The sequence below is a fragment of the Sinohyriopsis cumingii genome, chromosome 12, assembly GCF_028554795.1.
Source record: "Sinohyriopsis cumingii isolate HCF-2022 chromosome 12, ASM2855479v2, whole genome shotgun sequence".
NCBI classification, from domain to species: Eukaryota; Metazoa; Mollusca; class Bivalvia; order Unionida; family Unionidae; genus Sinohyriopsis; species Sinohyriopsis cumingii.
This window is the reverse complement of record NC_142972.1, coordinates 20,201,869-20,220,780: the sequence shown is the minus strand read 5'-3', so window position 1 is coordinate 20,220,780 and position 18,912 is coordinate 20,201,869. Positions and strand designations below refer to the sequence as shown.

Here is an 18,912-nt window from a genome sequence, read left to right as displayed (position 1 = left end):
CTAAGAGAGCTGATCATTGGTTGTAACATTAGCATGGACTGTTTTGTTTAAAATATCCGAGTCGCTTGTCAGGGTTCTCTATTTTTCAAAAAGGCTAAAATTACTATGTGCATACCCTAATCGAAACTGATTATTAACGTATTTTTCTCAAATCCAGGTTTAAATGCGTTTAACTTAATAAAATGCCGTTAAAAGCCTAATTTCGAATGTTCAGGAAGTCCGTGCTTACTTGCTGAATTCATTTAAGAAGTACAGGAGTCGTAGACTATGCTAATTGATATATCTGTAGAGAGAATATATATATAGTATTACCGCTGTATCAATGATACAGCACGAGATGTATACATTTTTCATTATATAACTATCATGAATTGTATGCAAAATGTTGAACGTAGTACCTACAAACTTTACCCACAGGAAGGTAACATTTGATATCACCAGACCAAAGGCATAGTCCATGTTGGAATAGTTTTCATATGTGACAGTACTTCGGCTGCATACGTACACTGTATGTCCCTCGTTTAATGCTGCTCTTTACGGGAGGCATACATAACACAAGTAACTTCCAAGAGTCTTTGTGCTCGACCTCGACTGTATCATTTGTACACAAGGTGACTAATGTGTCATACTTCCAACAAACGCATTTAATATTCTGTCTCAAAATGCTCTATATTTTCTTTTCATTGCTAGCTCTTGGTGGATACTCTGATGAATTGCACATATTTCCATTATATATATATATATATATATATATATATATATATATATATATATATATATATATATATATATAGAGAGAGAGAGAGAGAGAGAGAGAGAGAGAGAGAGAGAGAGAGTACTTTTACCTGGCTATTTACTTGACTTAATGTTTCTTTTTATTACAATGTAATTAATATATATGCACATCAAACTGTAAATGAAGTGGCACTTCTTAGGTGAAGACTACCGGTGAAACAGTAAAAGGCTGCTGTGCTCAAAAACGATCCAGGCAACTTATAATTGTTACGATCTCAAAAAGATGCGTATCATCCAAAGGTATTGCCAGCTTTGTCTAGTATATATCATCATCAAATGAAAATATATTTATTTTAAGAGACATTATCAGCATTTCCTATGGTAAATCAAGTATGTTTCGGTGCCTTTTATATACTTCCTCTCGGTGAGACGTCTCACTAGTTTGTTTTTGGTTGGTTGACAATAATCTTGACTTTGCATTCTTTCTATTCTAATTTGAACGCATACCTCAATTGTGTGTTTAAACATGCTGCTGTAAATATCTCTATGATATGGTGCTAGCATATATAGGAATAAATATGTAATCATCCAACAATGCAAGAGTGTAAACTCAACGCATTTGATTTAGCTCCAGCAATATATAGTTGAAATGAGCAATTGTACAACGTTTCTTAGGAGCATGTCTACATACTATTTGGCTTGACAATGTTAACAATGCAATATTTCTGTACTCAAAAGTTCAATATTATTTGTGTTTCACTAGAACGGAGGTAGTCTCTGCTGTCATGCACCCACATCGGGGTTGTACAGGGATGTGGGGAAGCGTACATATTGAATAAAATATAGAGTACCAGAGGGAGCCATACTTGAATAAATCAGTGAATTAGTTTTGTTTTATTTTAAATTAAATAGGCCATATCTTGCTGTCACATAGGAGTAAAACACCAAACCATAATTTGATCGGGATGACGATCACAATGTCGGCTAAAATTGGCTACTATTACTAATTATTCACGATATGGTCAATACCCTTAATGTCAGCATGGAATTTTCTTTTTCGATTTTTTCCATCATTTTTCTCAGTGCTTTCAACTTATTTTGTTTGTGTATATACATGATTCCGATTATCCCACCATGATACAATTGTCGTTTTCCTGCCCGGCTCTAAATGCCTTGAAGTACATACCTTTAATTGTCTGGAATGTTTGCACTCACTTGAATCATTCAGCAAATGTGTTTTGCTGTATGCCATCTTGTGCACAAAATGGCCTCTTTTCTCCAGCGTTTTCATCCATGACTTGACGGCCTGATCCTTATATTACCCATTACTAGTAATGTCTGTTGTTTATAAGGATATCAAATACGACTTCTTCATCAGAGGATGAAAGTAACTAATTTACCTTTACTCCAGTTTGAATATATCACAGGTGTACCATCATTCCACATCCAGTTGACGCCATCATTTATTAGGCCTATATATATCACACCTCGTCCATAACTGCAAAAGATAAGAGTAACATAGCAAAACGCACTAATACCGAGCCCTTCTGCTTGATCCTTCTGAAAATTTTTTTTATAGTAAGCCATGCCTTTTGCTATTCTTAATGCTAATATTGGTAAAACCGCTCGCATAAAAATGTAGGTAATGGCAGAATCCTTGATATCTAACACTAACTCGTGGAATGAAACCAGTTTAAAAATACAAACTGAATGAATGGATGAATTGAAAACTAAATTAATATTCTCAATGACCACAATGATCATATATATATATATATATATATATATATATATATATATATATATATATATATATATATATATATAAAATTACGACTCTATGATAATAAAAAAGAGTGAAAGTGAGAGTGCTAAGCAGCAAGTGTTGTAAAATTAAACAGAAAAAATTATTTCCTCGAATACAAAGTTAAAATATAAAATCATTAATTTACAGTATTGCGAATTCAATCCCAAATAAATAGAGCCTTACGGATACAAGTACTAATAATTAAAGTTCTCAATAAAATTTAATGGCGATCCAAACTTAATTCAACGCTAGAAGCGTTGATTTTCCTGTTTGCCTCTGAAATGATTGTCAGCAGCCTTTTGTTTCATCACAATAATACAATCCAAGAATATATCATTTTTTCTAATTTCACTCTAATTCAAGTCTCTTTTTCCAGGAATGTCATTTTATAAGCATTTCTTATTTCCAGTAAATAAATAAATTAACTAATTAAATGCCAGACAAAATGGACTACTGGACACAATAATAATACAATTGATTCTTCTCATATCTTAAAGCATGACTGAAAACTTTCTAGAAATTGTTTTTGTTGGTTACAGTCCTCTACCTGACCTCGGGTCACAATAATAATTTGCTTTTAAAACAAACCACTATTACCTATTACCTAGTGGAAAATGACCTTCTAGAATGTTCCTAATGTATACACAATATAATCTCAGTTATAATTATTATAAATTACGGTAAAAGAAATTCATTTGGTTTAGGAGAAGATTATAACCCTAATAGTTAACCAATATTCTTAAAAAACTATTTGCTATTTATTAGTTCTTTCTAGAATAAAAACAATCAATTATTCAGGTCAAGTGGAAAATGAATTTAACTTTGGACATGATCCAAGTCCAAGATGTAATTTCCCATACGATAAAATACAATAAAAACCTAAATAAAAACTGAGAAATGAGAGAGAGAGAGAGAGAGAGAGAGAGAGAGAGAGAGAGAGAGAGATTAAACAAGTGTTTGGCGACGTGTATGTATGAGCAATATATACAAAATTTATATGTGGCAAAATACATCCTACTCCACACGAAAAGCATTTTTACAAACAATATTCTAGTCCTTCTGAAGAAATATGTACAAAAGTTTTCTAGTAACACATCCTCTTGCATGGAATATTTTTTTAAAAAAGATATTGATAATGGATCTAAATAATATAAACCAAAACATCAGGACTTTGCAAAACCTACTGCAAATAATGTGGAAAGTGGATTTTTGTGTACGTGCATACGGTCTATTTTATGATCTTTAGAGTATAAATTCCATGCATCTAGAACTTGGTGCTTAGTAAGACCTATCACTTATGGTATCTTACGACATATTGTCGTAAAGTATATATAACGAGAGAACTGATCAATTATAGTCATTCCTTTCTTGGAGTCATTCATAATTTTGTATTCTTGTTGTATCATCAAGTCTACGCACGAATTTTATTTTATATTTAGATGTTATTTAAAAGGAAGAATATTTGTTTTGATTGCTCTGTGGAAGCAGAAAGTGCTCAGTGGACTATAATTCATTTTGGAAATATTGTGATTTATTTAAATGAGTTCTGGATATTGCCATTTTGATAACGTCTGGAATCGTGGCAGACCAGCAAATTTCTGGATCTGAAATTAACACTGAACATGTATTCTTTTATTCTAATGGATCTTGACAGAAAAAATGTTAGGATTTTTTTTTATTCAATTCAATTTATATTACTATAATTTCCTCTCAAATTTTCATTTTGTAAGATATTCAACTGGAGCCAGTGAATCAAATGTGGCAGAGGGAAAATATTGTGTGCTTGATTCTGGATAGAGCAAGTACCCAATAAAGGTTACAGGGCATTGGAGATGTGTTCAGTTTTTGCACTCGAAGGATGATCCCGTCAGCCATATTTTTTTAAATTTTTTTTAAGTTTATGCAGTAGATCTTGAGATGATCCAGACAAAAGTGAATTACAATTGTCCATCCGTGAACGTACTAAGGAAAACTTAAGTGTGTTAGTGGCATCAATCGAAAAAAAGATTGTAATTGGATCTAATGCCTCTCTGCCTCAGATATGCACCTTTGGATATGACCATTATATGTTGGTGTAATGAGAATGTACTGTCAAGAGCGACACTATGTTTCGTACCGCCTGTGAAAATATTATTTAAATAAAAACTCTCGAGTCTTATATGTTACCTATTTGAGGAATAAATATATCAAAATCAGATAAAAATATTACACATTGTTTAGACTCTGCAATACAATGTTACAAAAGATATTTCAAAACTTAGTTTCGTCCAGCAAGGTTATGACAGTGAGAAAAAAAAGAGAACGTGATTAAAAATTATGAAAACAAGTAAAACAAACATGGCGGGAGAAGACATATAATCAAAACTACACGTGGAACGTAACCAAATGAAGATCACGAAATAAATGTCAAAGACTTTATATTTAAGCATATGGTTGCAATAGATGCAATTTACTCTTTGAAGGTATAAATACGTTTTAATCTTTTTACCCTTTTCTGCAATTTCATTTTCCTGCCTAAAATGAACCTGAAAATGGCAGTTTTAGTATTGCTATTATACGTAAAATGGCATATTCAGCTAATATGGAAACAATCTTTATAGCTGATCTTAGAGCCAGCTTTTTTTAAGCTTCCGTTGATGTCATCATTAACACCGCTGCTTTGTTGAGTGACGTATACACATATTTGGCAATAGTTTTCAGTGCTTGTTTAATTTTATAAACTTTGTCAACAAATAAACAAACATTTTCCTATACCATCTCCTACATTTATGCTGTAGAATTTTTTTAATTTACTTTCAATTTTTTAATAGTAGTGGTATTTGCAAGTCCATATTGCCCAGAAGTCACCTACAGTGTTAAGATTATTAAAATCTTTTTTGCATAATCCAGTTTACAATGAACATATACTTTTTTTGTTTCTGCTCAGTTCCATGTCGAAGAAAAACCAGCTGGAATGAACTCTTTTGTTCATTAGTATTATAACAGACGTTCCGTGACGAAGGAAAACCAGATAGAATGAATCTTTTTTTATCCCACTCCATAAACACATCAAATTTTTTTAACCGAAACGAAAAGAAAAAAGAAACAAAATTCTGTACTCAGAGATGAAAGAATGGATGTAGGAAATAGCAAATACTCAACTATTGTTATACTTTGTTCTATTTTAGCATAAATAACCTTCAACAACTGGCAACTTTTTGACTTTTATATTTATGTTGCTAATATTTTCTTTCTGTTATTTTCTGAAACAGTTAAATGTCCACCATAGCATTACTTACGTGAGTATCGAATATAGAAAAGCATTTTCTTCAGCGGTCTTCGCTGTAGCTAAGGAACCTCCGTAACTCTGACAATAAATCTCCGAATCAGTATAGTCCTTCCCTGAATCTGAGAACTTCTTATAAAGGGCTCCATTGAATTTCTTCCATCCATTGAGCAGAAAGTTATCTATAGTAATGGAAGAATATTAAATCATCCCAAAAATACACTAGTGATTTTTTCATTGACATACTGATTTTAAAATTGATGAAATTATTGAGATGTGCCTGTTTGTATATACAGCAACAATAAAGACTTTATTCAACAACAATAACTACAAACATTTTTTTCTCGGATAAATATCTAATAAACTTAAGGCAGTAAAAAGACATAAGCTGTTAATTAACACAATGTTGCTCCCCAAGTGCATTTTTAAACTGCATATACGATTTGCGGCGAGAGACGAATCACACTAAAAATACTTTATTATTATCATCATTATTATTATTTATTATTATTATTATTATTATTATTATTATTAAAATGATATGCCATTTCAAATCTTTTAAATCAAGTACCGTTTGTACTTTAATTTATTTGTTTCTTGTATTTTTCACAGGCAGGTTTGTCGGTGAAAGGAAAGGCTTAAGTAAGACACATTAGGAAATCAATCAATATAAGTAAAGCTTAAGAAACGTCACATTGTTTTGTGTAATTTAGTGTATAACTGAATTCAGCAATACAATGTCTAAATAGGAAAAGACATGTTCTATTCTATATCACGGCATTACGTGAGATCTGTCTGACTTAGTAAAGATTTAGTATAAATTCCGAAACATTCAATATATTCAACAATTGCACACAGGTAGCTCAAACCAGTGAAATAATAACTTAACGCATTTCGCTTGATCAAATTCACATATAAAGACACCGGGATTAACGCTCCGCCTCCACCCCAAACCCCAACTGCCGGAGCTCTGTGCACGCCACAACGAATGTTCAAAAGTCAGTGTTTCGAAATCGCCAAGGCAAACCAAAGCAGACATCATTGGTAACACTGTACTTGGTAATCAAAAACATACTGCTTTGTCCACGTTCATTCACACAATTCCAAAAGAGATAACACAAATGCACAAAGAAGGAAGACAATAAAACATCATAACAAAACATTATTTATATGACAGGCGTTTACCTGACGATGTATTTACCTTCTGTGTTTTCCTTTGCATAGACTCATTGTAAAGTAATGACGCCTTGCACATAAACCGAGAGAACAAATATTCAGGTGATTTGATTGGTACCTGTATATGAGAATTGTGTTGTTTACCAAATGAATTTTGCTGTAACAACTAACCTTTGATTGTTTCGAGAACCATTCAGCAGCAAATTTTAGTGTCATATATTTGCTACAGATAAGGGTAAAGTAAATAATACCTGTATTATTGCACCATGACGCCACTTGGATAAATTGAATTAAAAAAAGCAGTGTCCATGTTATGCTTCCAATCTTCATTTCTTCGTCTGACTAGTACTCTTCAAAGATTGTAGCTGAAACAATCATGTAATTAAAAATGGGCAAATGAAGCATTATTTTACAGCACAAAGAATAGTGATGTTTCTAACACACTTGATGACCTCTGTGAAAATGATAGGTTGAGGAAAATAGTCTCAAATTATATACAAACATATCAAATCGCAGAAAATTCAAAATAATCAAACAGTCAAATGTTTCCAGAGTAAAAGTATAGATAATGCGGAACATTAATGTTGGGTTATTAACAGAATGATATCTAGGTGTGGCAATATAAATAGGAAACATATACGAATAAGATGGAAAAATGTTCCTTCGTTCACGTAACTAACCGTGCTGTTATTTTAGTGTTCCATATTCTTCATCTGAACCATCTTTCCTGTTTAAATCATAAGTGTGTCTTATATATATTTTTATCAATATTAATGAAAACAGAAGTTCAAAACTAAAAGAAGCTGGTTAACAATTTGCAAAGGACACTGCGATTATTAGCAAAAGGTTAAGAAGTTAAGACCTACATTTTGTAGGGGTTACAGTGGACATGGTTGTGCAGAGTTTATTCATTCTGTCAATACACATTTGCTTGTAGTCAGTCTTAACTGCGACGGAAATGCAAGTATATGTATTTGTGACAAAAATAACATGTACGTATAGCATGAAGGGTGTATCTTTAAAATACCAATCATTGTATAAACATTGTTTCCTTTCAACGAAAAATGTATACATCTCGTGGTATATCAATGGTACAACGTACATACTATACACATGTTCTATATATCAGATGTCGAAGTTACATCTCGTGGTATATCAATGGTACAACGTATACACTATACACATGTTCTATATATCAGATGTCGTCGAAGTAATTATTCTTCAGAGCCTACCTATTTTCCTTCAACACAAAATGGTAGAAAGATGCAGCACTAAATCAATCGCTTTACAGACTTTATTATGTATCACCGTCAGATATGAAAAATATTGATACAGCTATAAAAAGATATGTTGATATTCATATACGAAAGGCTTTGGAGGATAATAATATGTAGGACACCAATTCACTTCCTGATCCTAAAAGACTGATGTTGTAGAAGTTGGAATCAATTACTATGTGCTGGAAATTATCTGCTGCCAATACGATACAAATGCATCCTAATCAACGGAACAATCAGATAATGATAAGTAGAGAGATAAAGTCGCTTTTTGTATGACTATATCAATTTGGAGAGAATCATTAACATAGCAGCCTGTTCAACTTTAAGGAATCTCATATGCAAGTTAAAAGTTGATACTGTGTAACACTTGTAGAGAAAGTATATAGCTAGGTATCCAATGATAAAACATTTTCCAAAATCAACGAAGGATGTCTTTGATTAAAAATAAAGTGCATAATGCTTTGTAACGTAAGGGAGAAATGGCGCTAAACCCAAAATACTAACAACAACAGAATGTGGTTACTCTATGATAACAATATTATCAGCATAGATCCCAAATAATATGTATTGGATACGTGCTTAGAGTTATTTGATTGTATGTAAAAAGTAACCAATGCACAGTTGCTCATCAACGATTGCAGCATCCAGACGACGTAAAGAATGAAACAACCAGTCTAATTAGCTTTTAGTGGTATAAATTGCAAACATTTTGTACAAATCTGTAATCAAAGGTTATAGAGAGAATACAAGGACAAAAACAATAAATGAATTGTTAAATAATCATTTTATTCCAGATGAAGTGAATGATAAATTAAACATGCTTTACAACAGAATCAAGAAAAACGTTTTAATCCATTTACAATTTCACTTCACTAAAGAGCGGTGATATTCTGAAGAAACATTTCACAATCATTGACGCCATATGCAGTGGGTATCAAAGGTACCATGGTCACGTGTCTGTAACGTAATGTCGTTACTTTAGCAACTAAAAACGGTTGATCTTCAAAAACATCTTATTTTCATGCTATTCATCTCGTAATAGGATGTTCTGCTTACATCCATTTCTTTGTAATTTATTTTCTTTTTAAATAAACTTAATAAAGTATATCCCGAATTTCAAATTCTTTTCAATCACTTATCTTTCTTTTATTCTTTTCAAACTGTCTTGTCTCTTTTTCTTTCATGAACGGATAATATTTTATTTCACTCCCACATATTCTCACTAGCAAAAAATTCTTGCTATGCCAAATATGTTGGATAGTCAGTAGGCTCGTAAAATTCAATGTTCTTGTTCATGTCATTTTAAACGTTTTCTGTATCAAAATGAATGCATCGAGAATCTGTATTATTTTATTTTTTAAATCCATTATATCACCATATTTGTTTTTAATTCGTTGTAATAAAATTCATATATAAAGTTCTAAAATTTGTCTAACACTAAATTCAACGCAGGCTGGTGTGGATAATATACTTTTCTCGCTTTATTACACTAACATTAATTACAAGATGCTAATTGTTTTCTTTGTAAATACTATATATTTTGGCATTTGAAAATTCACTTTCAACTGTATATAGTTTAATGTTGTGTTTAATTTGTCTGACACAAATTTTTTCCGACAATAAAAGGACCGTTATTAAAGATAATACTTAGGTGTTTGGGAATCTGCAAACATGCTTATAATATGGAACCAGTATAACTATTACCAGCACTTTCAAACATATCTCTTCTACTCATCTATTTCGTTCATCATTTCCCCATCTAAAGTCATGTACCGGCCTGTCATGGTCCACCAATCTAGCGTTCTAGAATCGATGGCCAGATTACTTTTATTTGGTCTCATTGAGCTCTCCATCAATAGTTTTGATTGCCGTTTTCATCATTTGCTTTGAATGTATTATTTTCTTGCACATATCTGTCTAGTATCAATCTAATTGTACCACGAAATACAATCTCAGTTATTTAAATCATCATAATCTGCTAAACGTTCTAACTAACCTGAACTCAACGCAAGATATAAAAGTTGTGATACGTTTTGGATCTATCTAAAATTCGCATTGCATTAACTATGAATATGCCCTCTCTTCATACCTTTTTAAGTCACAGTACTTGCAAACTTCATCTGCAAATATGTTTTCAACACAAATGTGATATGTTACTATTATTTTAAGTCTTATTCTAGTCTTTAAATATCATAGGTTTTGCAATTTTCAGTTCTAATTCTACGTAAAGTAGTCTGCAAGACTATGCAGTCAGTTATAAAATAGCTGAATGCAATCAGTGCCTCTGTAAATAATTGTCAGTAATATGTGTGAACTAACGTGACTCACATACATAACCCGGATATAATGTGCAAACTTTCCAGAATACACCTGACTGCTGCATAACATTCCTAAAATTATATATATATATATATATATATATATATATATATATATATATATATATATATATATATATATATATATATATATATATATATATATATATATATATATATATATATATATATATATATATATATATATATATATGGTACAATGATAGTTTCGAATTACAATAAACAACTTACATAACTTACACTGATGATTTGTCTGTGTATAAAAAATATTCTATTTTTGTTACTGATCCGTATACGTGCAAGATATTTATTTATCTATGACGACATCATACTTAAACTATTCAATAGAATCCATGAATGCATTTCTCTCAACGGTGTACAGCATTAAATATTCAATCCTTGAAATCGTATATCTTATACGTGTATCTATTCAAATTTGTCTTGTCAAATGGCAAATCAACGTCCAGTGTTATTATCAGATTCACAGGTGTTCTTTACATTAATTGACCATATCCTGCTGTAAAATCGAATTCGTTGAATCTTTCGATGGAATATCTTCGGTTGAGGAAGTGCTTTTGCCTCAACCGCTTTATGGTCAACTTGTTGGGAAGTTCTTTGGGTGCCGGCGAGCCAATGGAATACGTTTTTGAGAGGCCGAGCTTTTTCCTCCTTTCCGGATGCCCTAGATGGAATTCTGTTGAGAACCAGATGGTTGTGGGTCATTTTGGAATACGAAGAAAACGATTTTCTTAGCCTTCTTATCCCTCTCCACCACCTCACTCAATGTCGACTCAAAACGAGAGTTTTGCTGCATGAAAGCTAGGGAAAATAAGTTGTTGCTTGAGCGGCTGAGCACCACACCCTACTTCCACCCCTCAATGTTGGGGCGAAACGTTTATTTTTCTCTTCTCGTTGCTGTTTATACGCGAAGATAATTACTGACAAAATCAGTGACTGTCAACCCTATCCACTGCATTTACTATAAGCTTGTACGTTTTACAGCGAAACTGTTCAGCATCTAGCAGGAAGTAGGTTGCAGATCTGAATATTTTTTCCAGGCGAAACGTGTGACTCTTTAATCATTGAACACTTTATGTAAACAGCAAAATTCGTGATAAAAAGATTTTAATGACCTTGAGAGTAAATGAGTGCGCTACACTACAGACACGCACCTCTAACCTGTAGCCATGGTTTGCTGGTAAGACGGCAAAGATGTCAAAGAATGCGTCTGTATGCTTTATATAAATATATCTGGAAATAATACGATCGTCTATACTCCTGCAAACAGGCTCAATAAGCGTCACAAACACCACCCTTAAAAATCACAAATATCATCCCCTAAGAGTCACAAATACCATACCCTAAGGGTCACAAATAGTATCCCCTCGATTTGAAGGTTCACCGATTGTTGTTTGTCTGACTAATAAATCTTTATTATGGGGGGGGGGGTGTCTGGTTTTGTCTGGAGTTTTCTTGGTTGTTTGTTGGGGTCTTTTGCCCAGTGATACTACTGACAGTGGACTTTACATACACTGAAGAAAGGTTATTGCTGACGGTGTTTAGCAATATAAACCAACTGCACCATAGTCCATCAGTAATATTAATTGTAATTATGGAAATGTTTATTTCCTCATGAAAACTAACTTCACAATGTTATATATATATCTCAGTCTGGATTTAAATTAACGCTATTTTTTTACGTTCATAATCAATCACGAGTAGTATAAGGGGTGAGATTAGCGACAATGGGAATTAGCATTAAAAACACCCCCTGGGTAAGATTAGCGACAATGGAAATTTAACATTAACCACCCTGGGTAAGATTAGCGACAATGGAAATTTAACATTAACCACCCTGGGTAAGATTAGCGACAATGGAATTTAACATTGGAGAAAGGGAAAAAAAGGAAATATTGAGATTAGCGACAAAGGCATTCGAACAATGGAAAAAAAAAATATCGATTCTTGGGACAAAGGCAATTGAACATGGGGAATAGAGTTTGGGTCTGTCTAGGGACAAGGGGAATTGAACATGGGAATAGAGTTTGGGTTTGTCTAGGGACAAAGGGGAATTGAACATGTTAGAAAAAAAACTACTTTAGGGACAGAGGAAATTGAACATGGGATTTTTTTTTTTTAAATTTTTTTTTAAATTTAAATTTAAATTTAAATTTAAAAAAGGGGTAGGCAATTGAAAAGTCATTCTCTTTTCGAGAAATATGGGTGGCCCTGAAAAGGGCCTTTGGTTTTTCTTCTTCTTCTTCTGCTTCTAATTTCTTCTTTTTCTCCACCAACTTCTTATTTTCTCTCCTACACTCTTTTTCTTCTTTTTTTCTCCTCCTCTTCTTTCTTCTTCTCTTCCTCCTCTTCTTTCTTCCTCTTCTCATTTTCTTCTTCTTTTTCAATTTTTTCATTCCATTTTCGTATTCTTATCCTTTCCTCTTCATCCTCCTTCTCCTCCTTTATCTCTTTCATGACACCACTTATTATGTCCTTTACTTTTCTTAAGTTATTAATTTCCATCTTTAGTCGATGGGGACTATAGGTCTTCATTGAGTCTCACTAACATCTGCTCCATTATTCCTAAATTGTCTAAAACGTCTTGTAATTTTTGCATTTTGTCAAGGTGGTTCGAAGCCATCTTCTTTGTAGAATGGTTTGAACAACGAATACTGTGGGTTCTTATACGAAAAGCGCGGACGTGAAGGAAAACATCCCCCTAAGACATAAAATTGATCTTACCTAGATCATGACCAAACAACGCGCGAACGTGAAGGAAAACATCCCCTACTTTCCTCATTTCATATAATATACTATCCACATAAGTGAAGCAAGAATAAACAAACCCCAAATCTACTATTTACACACGCAAATCATTAAAACAAAATCCATAATCTACTATCCACACAATCGTACGTGAGCGGTTACAAAACCCAAACTATACTCTCCACATACGCTAAGAAACAATAAACAAAATCCATAATCTACTATCCACACAATCGTACGTGAGCGGTTACAAAACCCAAACTATACTCTCCACATACGCTAAGAAACAATAAACAAAATCCATAATCTACTATCCACACAATCGTACGTGAGCGGTTACAAAGCCCAAACTATACTCTTCACATACGCTAAGAAACAATAAAGAAACCCATAACCTACCATTCACACAAACTTACGTGAGCAGTTACAAACACAAACACACAAACACATACACTCGCACTATGAAAAAAGAGTTAGTGTTTATATTCACACTACTCTACCCACACACACACACACACACACACACACACACACACATTGGCAAATTGATGGTTATTTCTTTTCTAGAGTATTGGGTAGCCCTGAAAAGGGCTGTTTTTTTTTTTGAACTTCATGGACACCTGGTTAATGGTGGCACCTTCCAGGCCTGGCGCCACATACACATCTTGTTCCCCAGTTGCTTTTTACTTTTTTGGGGGAGAGAGCAGAGGCAGGATATGTGGCTTCAGAATCCCAATTTTCGGTTTCTGGGATTCTGAAATTTCTTCTCCTTTTCTCCTTTTCCTCCTCCTCTGCTTTGTATCTTCTCTCCTCCTCTTCTTTGTATCTTCTCTCCTCTTCTTTGTATCTTCTTTCCTCCTCTTCTTTGTATCTTCTCTCCTCCTCTTCTTTATTTCTTCTTTCCTCCTCCTCTCTCATCCTTCCTTCTTCCACAATGGCCTCCGCGGCCAGTTCGTTCAACAGGCGCCTGGCATATTCCAGATGCACATGAAGTTCCAACAGTTTCGCCAGTCTCGTGTTCATTCTGGTGTTGATCAATCAACAAGGGTAGCTGGACTGCCGAACGAGTTTCAATTTATACTAAAACTGCGGACGTGAAGGAAAACATCCCCCTCAAAAACATAAAATTGATCTTACCTAGATCATGACCAAAAAACAACGCGCGGACCTAAAAGAAACACTCACTCACTTTTTTATACTACCCATTCCTATTCTAAAAATTTTTTTCATTAATCACTCCAATATACTATTCACATACGCAAAGCAATCCAATCAACCCCCCCAAATCTTAATCTACTATCCACACCAACGTAAGTGAGATGTTACAAACACAAACACACAAACACATACCCTCACACTATAAAAAAGAGTTAGTGTTTATATTCACACTACTCTACCTACACACATTGGCAAATTGATTGTTATTTCTTTTCTAGAGTATTGGGGTAGCCCTGAAAAGGACTGTTTTTTTTTTTGTTTGTTTTTTTTGTTTGCTATGGCAATCTTTTAGTTTCTAAGAATGCGATGTCCTCTGAGGATAGACTTTCTGGCGATAGGTCTGCTTCTTCGGAAAGAGAAGAAGAACTTTGGTGTCGATACGACAATCGACAAAGCCTCTCTCAGGTTCAGGTTCCTGCTGCTGTTGCTGCTGCTGTTGTTGTTGTTGTTGCTGCTGTCTCTGAAGTCTGTACTTCTCTGTCCATTCTTTTTTCTCCCTGTTCACTTCTTCTCTGAAGAGTTCTTCTATCAAGTCTTCAGTGACTTTTAGCATTCTCACATTCTCTATCTCTTCTGGCTTCGGTATCAGACTGTGTCTGACCCTATGCAAATTCACGTAGGCTTCGTTTAGCTTAGCTAGTTTGGAGCACATCTTCTTAGGAGGATGAGTCGATAATGGATGGTTAGACTGAAAACAACCCGGTTCTTAAAGTCAAAGCGCGGACGTGAAGGAAAACATCCCTCCACGGTTTTCGAGCCGCAATGTTCAATGAGTGTCATGAGAGGGATAGTAAGAAATCAAAGAGCATGAATCAAACATTCTTATAGCCAAACAAATCACAAAGGCATTTTTTTAAAAACACATAATTTTTTATTCAAAAATCACTTAACACTAACCAACAACTCTAACATTTTTTAACAATAATCCAACAATATAACATCAAACATTTTTTTCAATTTACACTCTACTGTAAACAGGGTTGGCAACGTTGTGAATGAAATTGTGATTTCCACTGTTGCAAGTCATTGAGTCATGGATGGACACTACGTTTCCTAGCTTAAGACAACAAAATAAGCATACTAGTCACAAAATCAACGATTTACTTTCTCATCGTTTCTAGAAAAATCACGATCAAAATAAGTCACTAAATGTTCTTTTGCTGATAATAAGTGATCAATTTCGATCTCGATTTTCTCTTTGAATTTGTCAAAGAGGGTTTTGATGTAATGGATGTCTCGAGTCGTTAATGGAGGACAGAAATGTTCACGCAAGTCTTTATACCACCAACGTAACACGTCTTTTTTAAACAGAATCCAAGCTTCGTCCAGATATTCGTTGAATTTTTCTTCTTGACTGATGTTTTGACATCCATAGTAATCATGCTTCATCCATGTCGTAATTGTGTCTGCCAGGTATGTAGCACAGTAGGAGACCAATTGCTGTTCTTGTTCTGGACATCTCGACTTGATCACGATGTCCTTTTCGTCTTTGTGTTGGGATTCTCCTTCCACGGTCTCCTCACATTCCATCTTCAAAGCTTCTCCACTAGGTAAAGAGGGATAACAGTCTTCCATGGCTTCTAGTAATCTAGAATGACTTCTCTCAAACTGTTGATTTCTATGGTATTATCGAATTCTCCATACAGGATGACGTTCACTGTCTCGTCCAGTGGCTTTGCAAACTGAAGTTCCACACGAATCTGGCCAGATTTTATAGGGTGGAAATGTCCCTCGTCGCTGCCTTGGTCTGGAGTGAAATCGAAAGCCCACAAAGCGTAGCCTCCTGCATAATCCTCGTACGTAATGCCGTGACTGGTGTTGGTTCCTAACTGTCCCGTGGCTTCGTACAGCGACAAGTACGACCTCAAGTAATTCTTCTTGTCAAAGTTAGGTTCGAAAGGTCGGGTACACAAGGTCTTGCCATCGCGACTGACTTCGATCTTGGACACGTCAAAGTGTTGAAAGTAGAAAGGATTTTTAGCGATAGCTCCGTTGAAGGCTGTATTCTCGACCATACCAACAATCAAATGTTTGGATAACTGTCCTTGAAACAGATGATATTCAATCATGGATCGCTGTCCCCTAGGAATGGTGAAGGTTTTCACTTCTACGCGTCGGATCGGATACTTGGCGGTCGTTCTGCTCAACGTCTGACTGATGTCGTTTCCCACTTTAGGTAACACTTCCACACGGCGTACGTAGAGTCTGGCTTCTTGGATTTTGGTTTTGTAATTATCGTCACTATCAGCAATTAAATGGAAAGCGGCACTGCTCCGATTCAGTCTCAGGCGGACATCCACCCCGTTCAGCAAATATTTTTCTTGCAACCACATGTCCAAATGCAAACGATCCATCAGTTCTAAATTGTGTCCGTCTTTGATTCTGTCTCTTCGTTCTACAAATCCCGCATTGTGGTCTTTGGTTGTATCAGTTTTGAATGTTTCAAATTCGCCTGCATCGTCAGCTTCCCATACCACACAGGCATTGAGATGAGTGTTCTTGACGTCTATTCCGTACGTCAAGAGATTTTCCAGGTACGCTCGATAAGGGTCAGTATCCATGCTGCTACTGACTAGTTTGTTATTCAAGTACAAGTCCACTCCGCTAAACAAGGAATGCATGAAATTGTTGACGGGAGCTACTGGCTCAGTGTCTATAGCATTTCCATCCTTATCTTGAACTTTGACTTTAAAGTACAAGTAACTGCTATTCAAATCGATATAATCTTCGGGCTGTCCTTTGATTTCAAACTCGATGGGAGCGGAATCGGTCAATGTGGAGACGGGATGAAATTCCACCCATTGGGATTCTTGCATGGTCATCATGGTGGGTGGCATGGCAAACAGATCCAGTTCCGTTTTGGAACAGGCGCATGACTCTCGGTGCATCATTTTTTTGTTGCTGTGTCTCAATAATCGAAAACGTCTAAGTCTCGAACGGTTCTTCTTTTCTTTGCCTTTCTAGCTTGAAGTCTGGTGAAAGGGTGTTTTCTTCGTCGTCTCTTTCTGCCTTGTCCTTGCTGAATGCCTGACTCGGTAGCGTGCAGGGCATTTATAGGTGTTTCGCGTCGGCCCAAAAGGTCTTTGCCTGTTTGCAGCAAGACATTTTTGCCTGCCCTCATGAAGGCTTCTTTAGGGCTTTGTTTGTCGATGATGACATTTTGGAGAAATTCTTTGCCTTGCGTCAGTGCCGCATCTTTCAAGGCGTGCAATCCGCGTGTCACCATCGGTTTCAACACTGGGGCCACCGAACGAAAGGCCGATTTTAACATATCTCCTAAACCGTGTCCTCGCTGTCGAGCAACCCCTCGATACACTGGATACATGACTTACGAGTCGTGAGAGAACCGTTTTCGAAAATGGAGTTTCACCGTGACTTTTCCTTTGGTGAATGGAATATTTTGTCCCAAATCTCCTTTTATAGCAATGTTGACCGTGTCCAAATACGACTTGCTGACAGGCAAATAATGAGGATGTACAAATTCCCGGTGGACGTGGTAAGTGTTTCCACCTTCCTGGTCACTGGTTGTGGTACTATCCACTTTGAAAGGAATGACACGCAGTAACGGCACAGAGGTGTGTCCCACCACGTTATACTCCACCACATCGGAGTACACGAACATCAAATTCAGTCCTTGGTTCAGTTCTACAGGGAATCGAAAAAAACTTGTAAAATTCCGTATTGCTGTTGATCTTCGGTTTAAAATTTGGAGCCATTTTTGTGTCTCCACCTAAAATATCAAACAAGTCACGATTAAAACTGATGGACAACGTTTGGGTATCCTGAAATTTCATCAGTAAGCGACGAGCCACTTTATGGTACTCCAGGGTGACACTTTTCTTGACTCTGTTCAGGGCTTTGCCAAAGGCTAACTCGAACCTGGAAGTAATGGTGTCCACCAAATGTTGACCACTAAAATAAAACCCTGCCGGAATTTTCAAGGTGAAGATATTGAAGGGTGAATTGTTGGATGGTCTTGTGTCCCCAGAAAACCCGATGTCATTCATGACTTCTTGTAATTGTTGGTTCAGGATTTCGACCTCAAAAGTGTTTTGCTTTTCGGTGATGTTTTGGATTTGTGTAGGGTGAATCATTTCTACCAAAGCCACTTCCCAATGGGCTTCGTGATCTAACTGGATGGCTTGAGGTAATTTGGCCGTGTAACAGCACAAAGTGTTGTTGGGGAACACCTCCATGGAACTGTCACTGGGTAAGGTCAAGTAAAACTGGTTTTGGTGACTCATAGTTCCAGAGTTCTGTGGCTGTCCGAGGGGTTACTGGACGTCAGAGGTGTGTCTCCGCCCAAAATGAGGTTCTGGTTGTGAT

General features: G+C 35.4%; 1 protein-coding gene across 4 annotated transcripts in view; it reads right to left on the bottom strand.

Annotated features, from left to right (window-relative positions):
* Positions 1–18,912, bottom strand: part of LOC149786062 (uncharacterized) — a 136,981-nt gene that overhangs the window by 61,594 nt on the left and 56,475 nt on the right. For all 4 annotated transcript variants that reach the window (XR_016424861.1, XR_016424860.1, XR_016424859.1 and 1 more), the window contains exons 2-4: positions 7,235–7,348; positions 5,821–5,989; positions 2,136–2,233 (exon numbers count right to left, since the gene is read on the bottom strand). Coding sequence is in view for 1 of the 4 variants with exons in the window: in XM_089976352.1 (XP_089832478.1) it covers positions 2,136–2,233; positions 5,821–5,989; positions 7,235–7,313 (346 nt within the window). In the remaining 3 variants the exon portion in view is untranslated. The remainder of the gene's footprint in view (positions 1–2,135; positions 2,234–5,820; positions 5,990–7,234; positions 7,349–18,912) is intronic.